This window comes from Oncorhynchus mykiss, chromosome 4 (assembly GCF_057628025.1).
Source record: "Oncorhynchus mykiss isolate SJ-2025 chromosome 4, ASM5762802v1, whole genome shotgun sequence".
Taxonomy (NCBI): Eukaryota; Metazoa; Chordata; class Actinopteri; order Salmoniformes; family Salmonidae; genus Oncorhynchus; species Oncorhynchus mykiss.
This window is the reverse complement of record NC_143025.1, coordinates 12,726,834-12,737,479: the sequence shown is the minus strand read 5'-3', so window position 1 is coordinate 12,737,479 and position 10,646 is coordinate 12,726,834. Positions and strand designations below refer to the sequence as shown.

General features: G+C 44.7%; 1 protein-coding gene across 4 annotated transcripts in view; it reads right to left on the bottom strand.

Moving 5' to 3' along the window:
* LOC110521306 (receptor-type tyrosine-protein phosphatase beta) overlaps window positions 1–10,646 on the bottom strand; it is a 113,154-nt gene that overhangs the window by 11,083 nt on the left and 91,425 nt on the right. For all 4 annotated transcript variants that reach the window (XM_090231139.1, XM_090231136.1, XM_090231138.1 and 1 more), the window contains 11 exons: window positions 5,337–5,591; window positions 4,897–5,157; window positions 4,419–4,703; window positions 3,980–4,243; window positions 3,535–3,795; window positions 2,745–3,002; window positions 2,203–2,457; window positions 1,710–1,997; window positions 1,318–1,587; window positions 922–1,176; window positions 419–691 (listed from right to left, as the gene is read on the bottom strand). In XM_090231139.1, the coding sequence (XP_090087265.1) occupies window positions 419–691; window positions 922–1,176; window positions 1,318–1,587; window positions 1,710–1,997; window positions 2,203–2,457; window positions 2,745–3,002; window positions 3,535–3,795; window positions 3,980–4,243; window positions 4,419–4,703; window positions 4,897–5,157; window positions 5,337–5,591 (2,925 nt within the window). The remainder of the gene's footprint in view (window positions 1–418; window positions 692–921; window positions 1,177–1,317; window positions 1,588–1,709; window positions 1,998–2,202; window positions 2,458–2,744; window positions 3,003–3,534; window positions 3,796–3,979; window positions 4,244–4,418; window positions 4,704–4,896; window positions 5,158–5,336; window positions 5,592–10,646) is intronic.

The following is a 10,646-nucleotide window of genomic DNA, read 5'->3' as shown; positions in this document are numbered from 1 at the left end:
ACATCACCAATCTCATCTCATTGATTGTACTCCAGGTTAGATGACTCCTGACTCCAATTAGCTTTTGGAGAAGTCATTAGCCTAGGGTTTCACATACTTTTTCCAACCTTAAATGACATATTAAATATAGACAAGACAAATGTGTGTGTTATTAGTCTAAGCACACTATGTATGTCTATTGTTGTGAATTAGATGAAGATCAGATCAATTTGATGACCAGTTTATGCAGAAATCCAGGTAATTCCAAAGGGTTCACATACTTTTTCTTGCCACTGTGTGTTTAGTGTGTAGTGTGTGTGTGTGTGTGTGTGTGTGTGTGTGTGTGTGTGTGTGTGTGTGTGTGTGTGTGTGTGTGTGTGTGTATGTGTGTTTGTGTGCTCGCATGTCATGTATGTAGTATGTGTGCGTTAACACTCACTGGTCGTGACCAAACTCCTCCAGACCTTCTCACTCTGGAGCCCTAGCACTCCCACTGTAGCCACAGAGATATTGTAGGGTGTTCCAGAGGACAGACTGGGCAGTGTGTGACGTGTGTTTGTCAGAGTGACCGTCTTGTTATTTAGTTGCGTTGAAAGGTAGGTCACTAGGTAACTGAAGGTGGTGTTGGCCATCAGAGGAGCTTCACCCCACTCCACAGAGATAGAACTAGTGGTCTTCTCCAAGATCAGGATGGGCCCAGGCTGGTTGGGATCTGAGAGAGATTTGGACAGAAATGTCTGTTTATATAAGTTGCCAATAACATCTGTGAATTGAATTTCCTTGTAGAAATAATCTTGAATGTTATCTCTGGTTAAGTGAGAAAGAAAAAAAAATGTGTCTTAGATTAAACAGTCGAAACAAATGAATGAACTCTAACAGATAAAAGAGGCATGCTTAGTAGAACTCTGGGCCTTCTCCCTCCATCTCCTCCCTCAAACTCACAAGTTGCTGTAGTTCCAGGTTCTGATGAAGCGTTGAAGGGCCCACTGATAGTGGTCACCACGGCTGTGTAGCTTCTGCCAGCTGACAGGTTAAGGAAGGATGTTGACCGAATGCTGGAATTCAGCAAATCTGAGAAAAGGACCTTGTTCAGATAGACGATATAATGCTCTACGTTTCCTCTGGGCGCTTCCCAGCGCACCACTATGGTACTGTTGCTACCATTGTTGTAGATGAACATATTGACAGACTCGGGCTCTGGTAGAGAGGGAGAGAGGAACAGAGAGGGGGGGATGTTAGAAAGGAGAGAGGGGGAGATATGAAGCGATATGAACTCCTTTTGAGAGTTTTTAGAAAAACACCAAATAACTAAAAAGGTAAAAAGGAAGGAGATCTGACTTGTGTACTGAGAGGTTGAGACGGATTCTCCCTCTATGCTGTTCAGTGCCTTGACGGAAACACTGAAGGTGCATCTGGTTCCTGGTGTGAGTTCTGAGATGAGGTCCCCCTCTCCTGTCTCCGTGGTGCGGTTTGTGGGAGCGGACATGCACCCCTCAGTCTGGATACGGTATGTGTAACCACTCTGGTACTGAGGTGGTTTGGTCCAGGTCAGATTCACAGTGGTTGTGTTTACTGTAGAGGCTACCAAACCACTAACGGCGAATGGTCCTGGAAACAGAGGATCTTAGGTTAGTCTTCAGGATACAAAGAAGTGTATCATACTCTTATTAGTACCAACATACTCTTATTAGTACCAAACTGAGATTAGTTTTATTGCCATGGGAACATACTTGTAAAATAAGACACCGTCACCGGGGTTGCCATGGTGCCGTCCCCTGTGAGTGTTGTCACTGTAAAGGTGTAGTTGCTCCCAGACTGTAGCCCGGTGATGTTGGTGGTGTAGTTGCTCCCAGACTGTACCCCGGTGATGGTTTTCATGGTGGTGTTGGTGGTGACAGACTGGTTGGTGACCTCCACTCTGAAGGTGTAGCCTGGTTTGCTCTCTGGTTGAAACCAGACTAGAGTCACACTGGTGGTTGTGATTCCTGCCTCAATCAGTCTGATCACAGACTGGGGCCCTGGGACAAAGGAACAACAAAGATAATTAACAAACATGTTCAATCTGTGTGTGTGTACACATGAGTATGTGTGTAACGGACGTCATGCTTTGCGAGTACCGCTTCCTCCTGATTCGTCTCACACCGGGGCTCAAACCCAGACCTACTTGCTAGCACATGTGCTGTGTAGATACAGTGTAAATGTTTGTGTTCAGTAGTCACTCACTGGTAGAGTTGGCCGTCGTCACCACTGTGCTCTGGTAGTCAAATGGCCCTACAGTTACCACAGAGATGTTGTAGAGAGTTCCAGACCGGAGGTTCTTCAGGAGGGTCCAGTTGTGTTCCGTCAGGTTCTGCCGGTCCAGATGGAACACAGAGAAGCTGTACTGACCTAGGTCCATGTCCAGGGGTCGGGCCCAGCTGATGTTGATGGAACCAGTAGTCTGGTCCACCACCATGATGCCTCCAGGAGGGTTGGGATCTGGGAACAAGCCAGGGAGAAGTCACTTATGGAAGAGATTGCCAATGGAGTGTCTCAGGCATGGGATTACATCAGACAACATTCCATCTAGATTATGATCTATCTCTGGCATTGTGCTGTATATGCTATTCAGAAAAATATAGAATGAACTCATGTGGGTTAATGAAGACTTGAAAACCCAGACGTGGAATCTCCACCACCAAATATGAATTGAAACAAATTGGTCCATGCTAAACAAATGGAGTACAGTTGGAATGTTGGACTTTTATAGACATGTACTGACTTACACGTTGCATTTGTAACATTTAGTGCCTCAGTGAGTGGTCCACTATTGGTGGCCACTTTGACAACATAAACTTTCCCTGGCTTCAGGTTCTGGAACACAACTGATAGATAGTTGTTGGTGATGGTACGGTTGTCTTCCATCACGTTGTTTTTGTAGATAGTAACGGTGTAGTTGTCCACCTGTCCCATAGGTCTATACCAGGTCACACTCATGTTGGTTGTTGTTCCTATGGCGATGAGGTTGTTCACCACCGCAGGTTCTGAAGGGTGGATAGAAGGGATAAAAACGTTCAAATTTCACATTTTAGACTAGAGATGCAGAGATCTTAAGTGTTATGTTAAATGTGTTAATTGTGTCTTTAACTTGGCTTTTATTTTACCTTTATTTAACTAGGCAAGTCAGTTAAGAACAAATTCTTATTTTCAATGACGGCCTAGGAACAGTGGGTTAACTGCCTCGTTCAGGGGCAGAACAACAGATTTGTACCTTGTCAGCTCGGGGATTTGAACTTTCGGTTACTAGCCCAACGCTCTAACCACTAGGCTCCTACACTTAAGATATGAAATACGCACTGTCACCCGTCTCGGATGAAATTCACTTTGCTATGTAAAGAAGGTAAAAGTGAGAAGGGGAGAAAGCCAAGGGATGAAGGGTTGAAGGGATGAAGAGTTGAAGGGAGGAAGGGTTGAAAGATTGAAGGGATGAAGGGTTGAAGGGATGAAGGGTTGAAAGGAAGAAGGGTTGAAGGGAGGAAGGGTTGAAGGGAGGAAGGGGGATCTTTAGAACTGTACTTGTGCAGATTATCGTCTCCGTTGAATCAGACTTAACATCCTGGACGACCGTGACCACAGAGCAGTTATAACAGTTCCCAGGAGTGAGATTGGTGAAGGTGTACATCCCGACCATGGTTGAGATCTCTACCACAGAACCATTCTTGGAGATGGTCACCAGATAGGAGTAGGTTGGTTTGTGGTCATTTGGCTTGAGCCAGGAAAGTCTGATAGCGGTTGTGTTCAGACCCTCAAACGTGAGGTTACTGACCACGTTGGGCTCTGAAGGGCAAAGAGGGCAGATATCATATTAATATCATCTATAACACAGAATCATATCGCAGACAGTGTTATACACCTCCTGACTACCCCAGAGTAACTGCAGTTTGCTGGCTGACTAGAATGCACTTGCATTTCTCTTGGATTCCTCTATGAATACCTTAGGAAGTTTAGAACACTGGCTTACTAGTGTTACAGAACGTGCGTTCTGGAGTTCCTTCGCTTCCCGTTGCTGCTACCGTGGTAACAGTGAAGTTGTAGCCAGTCCCAGGTTCTAGGTCATTGACTTGAGTGAAGTTGGTACTGACTGTTTTCGGTACAGGGCCTGTAGCCTTTATGTACTGGACTCTATAGGTGTAGTAGTTCTTAACCTCCACGGGGTCAGTCCACTGTAGCTTACATGAGGAGTTGGACAACGGGGTGGCTGTGAGGTTCACCACCGGTTTGGGTACTAGGAGGAATGGAGAGAAAAAAATCTACCTTAAATCAGTGATCTTACTAGGATATGAAATGTGTTAAGGCATGTAGGATTATTAGAAAGGTTTCAGAATATTTCTGAAACATTTTCACAGTCAAATTGTCACCCAGAGCACAGTCTACTGAACGGTTGTCACAAGTCTACTCACAGGTACATTCCGATGCATAAACACTGGTGCTTTCTAGATTCTGAGGTCCCATGGTTTTCACTGTGATGGTGTAGCAAGTCCCAGAGGACAGAGAGGTCAGGTTACTGCTGAGACTAGCGGTAGAGGAAGACTGGTTTCTCTCTCCTAAACCAGTCCCATTAAGCTGGTAGCTGATGTTATAGGAGATGCCTTGCGCTCCAATCATTAGACCCGGGGTTGTCCATTGGACAACGATGGAGCTGGTTGTCCTCTCTGTGATGGTGAGGGGTCCAGGTGGGTTGGGATCTATGGAGGAGAAATAAGAGTGATGCTAGGGAAGTTGCAAACACAAATTCTCATTCACACAAACACACATTAGGTGCTTTAGCTTTTTCTTCAGGACAAAACCAGAGAAAACATTCTCACACTCTCATACAAACTTTTATAAACTTCAAACTACAGTAAATGCATAGTATGGGCATCATTGACCATGACTTACTGGTGGCTAACTGGACCCGAGCAGACTGGTTCCTAAAGTTTCCAGCTACAGCAGTCACTGTGACTTCATAAACCCTCCCAGGCTGTAACCCAGTGAAGATGACCTCCCTGGTCTGTGTGGTATTGCTGGATGTATAGTTCAAAGCAGTATTAAATATGTTCACGCTGTAGTAGGTCACATTCCCGTTACGCAAGGTCCATGTCACATTCAGCTGACTGGTTCCTCGTCTCGTAGCCACAATGTCCACAGGTTGTTCAGGCTCTGTCAAAAGCACAATCGAAAAGGTTCATTGCAATGACTGATGGAAAATATGGACAGAAAATAGAAAACCACAACCAACTTTGGTTAGATTGTTTTGCCATTTTCGACATTGACATTTCCACCTTATCCATGAATCCATATCCTTTGAATCATAAAATAATACTTGCAAAATAACATACTTGTTAAAGTGATTATTTGACTGTCTTCTCCTACAGTTGTGTTATCTCCAGCCACTGCAGAGACTGTGAAGATGTACTGCACTCCAGCAGTCAGCCCAGTAATGGTAGTGAAGGTTTTTGGGACATTCTGACTAATACTGGCACCAGTCCACTTTACTCTATAGAAGAAGCTGTTTCCCTCTGGTTGAGTCCAGTTCAGATAGACAGATGATGTTGTGATTTCAGAGACAAAGAGGTTGCGGACAACTGCAGGCTCTGTAATGGAGGAATAGGGATTTTTTTTAAATGACACTAATATAAACATTTTTAAACAATGTGATTTTATTTAATCAGGTAAGTTGACTGAGAATACACTCATTTACAGCAACAACCTGCGGAATAGTTACAGGGGAGAGGATGAATGAGCCAATTGTAAACTGGGGATGATCAGGTGGCCATGATGGTATGTGGCCCAGATTGGGAATTTAGCCAGGACCCCGGGGTTAACACCCCTACTCTTACAATAAGTGCCATGGGATATTTAGTGACCACAGAGAGTCAGGACAACCGTTCAACGTCCCATCCAAAAGACAGCACTCTACACAGGGAAATGGGAAACATTTTTAGACTTGAGGAAAGAGTGCCTACTACTGGACCTCCAACACCACTTCCAGCAGCATCTGGTCTCCCATCTAGGGACTAACCAGGACCAACCCTGCTGAGCTTAAGAAGCCAGCCAGCAGTGGAACGCAGGGTGGTATGCTGCTGACTAATATTCTTATATTCATAAATGTTCTTATTTTACCTTTATTTAACTAGGCAAGTCAGTGAAGAACAAATTCGTATTTACAATGACAGCCTAGGAACAGTGGGTTAACTGCCTTGTTCAGTGGCAGAAAGGCAGATTTCTACCTTGTCAGCTCAGGAATTTAATCTAGCAACCTTTTGGTTACTGGCAAAATGTTCTAACCACTAGGTCACCTGCCACCCCATTGATCGATTGCTTGCTACAGCATTTGTTTTTACTTTTGCATTATTTACATACACTATATATACCAAAGTATGTGGACACCCCATCAAATTAGTGGATTTGGCTATAGTGTCTTAGCTTGTATTACTAATTTATATAATAAGAAAGACTCCAAGGAAGTGAACTGGAGCTTCACATTTACTAAAGCTAGTTAGTACAAGAATAACATAGAGCAACACTACGCATGACCAAGGGCGCTCTGTTCTTAAAGGGGACAGTAATTAACAGAACAGAACATTCCTTCTCTAATACAATGAGAATTACTTTTACCAAACCACAAGTGAAACATTTCCCAGAAATTGTTGTAGTTATTTTGTATCTTTTATTTGAACTTGAACAGTGTACGTTTTTGGTTGTGTTTGTTTGCTTATAAGTCCAGTCTGTCTGGACAGGGCCTTTGTTCTGGGTAGCGCCTTGGATTGTCTGGAGACTCCTGCACATCCTCAGTGTGTGCTTGCTCCATAATAGTTTCTGCTATAGCAGCACCTTCATCCACAAGTTCCCTTCTTTCAGCCTGGTGTCTCTATTCTGCCCCATCGTCCTCTAGTTCCATGCGTGTCACTCCCAGGAGCTCTCTGTGCCTGTTCTCTCTCAGTTGTTGTGCTGTTTTCCGTGGAATGCATTTGGTTAATGTGACGCCACCACATTAGGACTGGGGTCACTTGAATCTGGTAAGTTCTGGGTTCCGTTTGTGCCTGTACTGTCCCTCTTGTCCATTTCCCTCCCCTTCTGTAGTCTCGCACAATCACTTCTTGTCCTGTTTGGAGATGGCGCTCCCGGCCACCGGAGAGCATCTTGGCTTCTTTGTTCAGCACTTCATTACGCCTGTTTGGCTTCATGATGTCCAGCTGTGTGCGGGGAGGCCTCCCAAACATTAGTGCTGCTGGGCTTTCATTTGTCGAGTCCTTGCTTTAGGGTTTGCACAAAGCGTTCTGCCAGCCCATTGGTGGCAAGGTTGATTCCATTTACTGACATGAATCTTGTAAACTCGTCACTTACGAAAGCTTGCGTGTTGTCGCATACCAGCTGCAGAGGCAATCCGAAGTGTGCAAACGTTGTTCTGAGACGACACTCTATCGTCTGAGCTGAGGTGGAGGAGTCAGTGCAAAACACCTCTGGCCATTTGGAATGGGCATCAACTATAACCAGAAACATGTGCTTTTCAAAGGGACCAGTATAGTCCACATGAATTCTCTGCCATGGCTCTGTGGGCCATACCCCTGGGTGGACTGGGACAGGAGCAGGCATGTGGAGGGTTTCCAAACATCCGCTATCAAATCAAATCACATTTGTATTAGTCATATGCTTACTAACAAGCCCCTAACGAAAAATGCAGTTTAAAAAATATGAATAAGAATAAGAAATAAAAGGAAGAAGTAATTAAAGAGCAGCAGTAAAATAACAATAGCGAGACTATATACAGTGGGTACCAGTAGAGAGTCAATGTGCAGTGGTACCGGTTAGTCGAGGTAATTGAGGTAATATGTACATGTATTTAGAGTTATTAAAGTGACTATGCATAGATAACAACAGAGTAGCAGCGGCGTAAAAGAAGGGGTGGGGAGGGGGGGCAACGCAAATAGTCTGGGTAGCTATTAGATTAGATGTTCAGGAGTCTTATGGCTTGGGGGTGGAAGCTGATAAGGACCTAGACTTGCCACTCCAATGCCGCTTGCTGTTCATTGTTTTCTATCTGTTGATCCAAACCGGGCCACCAGAAGTGGCTTCTCATGAGCAGCTTCATTTTGACAATTCCAACATGCCCTTTATGTAGTTGCTACAAAACTTGATGTTGGCATTGACTATCATTCCCCACATCAAACATCCTTGGTACATTGTGTTAGGTTCTATATTTATTTTCTTATTTAATGAGGCAAGTCAGTTAAGAACAAATTCTTATTTACAATGACGGCCTAGGAACAGTGAGTTAACTGCCTTGTTCAGGGGCAGCATGATAGATTTTTACCTTGTCAGCTCAGAGATTTGACCTAGAAACATTTCAGCTACTGGTCCAATGCTCTAAACACTAGGCTACCTACCGCCCTGGCAAATTAACCTTAGAACATTTCACGGAGTGCTGCTTTTGATACCATCGATCACCACATTCTTTTGGAGAGAGTGGAAACCCAAATTGGTCTACACGGACAAGTTCTGGCCTGGTTTAGATCTTATCTGTCGGAAAGATATCAGTTTGTCTCTGTGAATGGTTTGCCCTCTGACAAATCAACTGTAAATTTCGGTGTTCCTCAAGGTTCCGTTTTAGGACCACTATTGTTTTCACTATATATTTTACCTCTTGGGGATGTCATTCGAAAACCTAATGTTAACTTTCACTGCTCTGCGGATGACACACAGCTGTACATTTCAATGAAACATGGTGAAGCCCCAAAATTGCCCTCGCTAGAAGCATGTGTTTTAGACATAAGAAAGTGGATGGCTGCAAACTTTCTACTTTTAAACTCGGACAAAACAGAGATGCTTGTTCTAGGTCCCAAGAAACAAAGAGATCTTCTGTTGAATCTGACAATTAATCTTAATGGTTGTACAGTCGTCTCAAATAAAACTGTGAAGGACCTCGGCGTTACTCTGGACCCTGATCTCTCTTTTGAAGAACATATCAAGACCATTTCAAGGACAGCTTTTTTCCATCTACGTAACATTGCAAAAATCAGAAACTTTCTGTCCAAAAATGATGCAGAAAAATTAATCCATGCTTTTGTCACTTCTAGGTTAGACTACTGCAATGCTCTACGTTCCGGCTACCCGGATAAAGCACTAAATTAACTTCAGTTAGTGCTAAATACGGCTGCTAGAATACTGACTAGAACCAAAAAATGTGATCATATTACTCCAATGCCAGCCTCCCTACACTGGCTTCCTGTCAAGGCAAGGGCTGATTTCAAGGTTTTACTGCTAACCTACAAAGCATTACATGGGCTTGCTCCTACCTATCTCTCTGATTTGGTCCTGCCGTACATACCTACACGTACACAAGACGCAGGCCTCCTAATTGTCCCTAGAATTTCTAAGCAAACAGCTGGAGGCAGGGCTTTCTCCTATAGAGCTCAAATGTTATGGAATAATCTGCCTACCCATGTGAGAGACGCAAACTCAACCTTTAAGTCTTTACTGAAGACTCATCTCTTCAGTGGGTCATATGATTGAGTGTAGTCTGGCCCAGGAGTGTGAAGGTGAACGGAAAGGCTCTGGAGCAACGAACCGCCCTTGCTGTCTCTGCCTGGCCGGTTCCCCTCTTTCCACTGGGATTCTCTGCCTCTAACCCCATTACAGGGGCTGAGTCACTGGCTTACTAGGGCTCTTTCATACCGTCCCTAGGAGGGGTGCGTCACTTGAGTGGGTTGAGTCACTGATGTGATCTTCCTGTCTGGGTTGGCGCCCCCCCTCCCCCCCTTGGGTTGTGCCGTGGCGGAGATCTTTGTGGGCTATACTCGGCCTTGTCTCAGGATGGTAAGTTGGTGGTTGAAGATATCCCTCTAGTGGTGTGGGGGCTTTGGCAAAGTGGGTGGGGTTATATCCTTCCTGTTTGGCCCTGTCCGGGGATGTCATCGGATGGGGCCAGTGTCTCCTGACCCCTCCTGTCTCAGCCTCCAGTATTTATGCTGCAGTAGTTTATGTGTCGGGGGGCTAGGGTCAGTTTGTTATATCTGGAGTACTTCTCCTGTCCTATCCGGTGTCCTGTGTGAATTTAAGTATGCTCTCTCTAATTCTCTCTTTCTCTCTCTCGGAGGACCTGAGCCCTAGGACCATGCCTCAGGACTACCGGGCATGATGACTCCTTGCTGTCCGCAGTCCACCTGGCCGTGCTGCTGCTCCAGTTTCAACTGTTCTGCCTGTGATTATTATTATTTGACCATGCTGGTCATTTATGAACATTTGAACATCTTGGCCATGTTCTGTTATAATCTCCACCAGGCACAGCCAGAAGAGGACTGGCCACCCCACATAGCCTGGTTCCTCTCTAGGTTTCTTCCTAGGTTTTGGCCTTTCTAGGGAGTTTTTCCTAGTCACTGTGCTTCTACACCTGCATTGCTTGCTGGTTGGGGTTTTAGGCTGGGTTTCTGTACAGCACTTTGAGATATCAGCTGATGTACGAAGGGCTATATAAATAAATTTGATTTGATTTGACAGGTGATATTTTGCGGTTGTGGTGCCTGTACCACTGCATCGATTTTGTCCTGTGTTTTGTGCAATCCATTGCGGTCAATTTCACGTCCACAGAAGACAATCTTGTACATGAAGAACCCACTTCTGTAATTTACCTGTAGTCCATACCCTTTGCT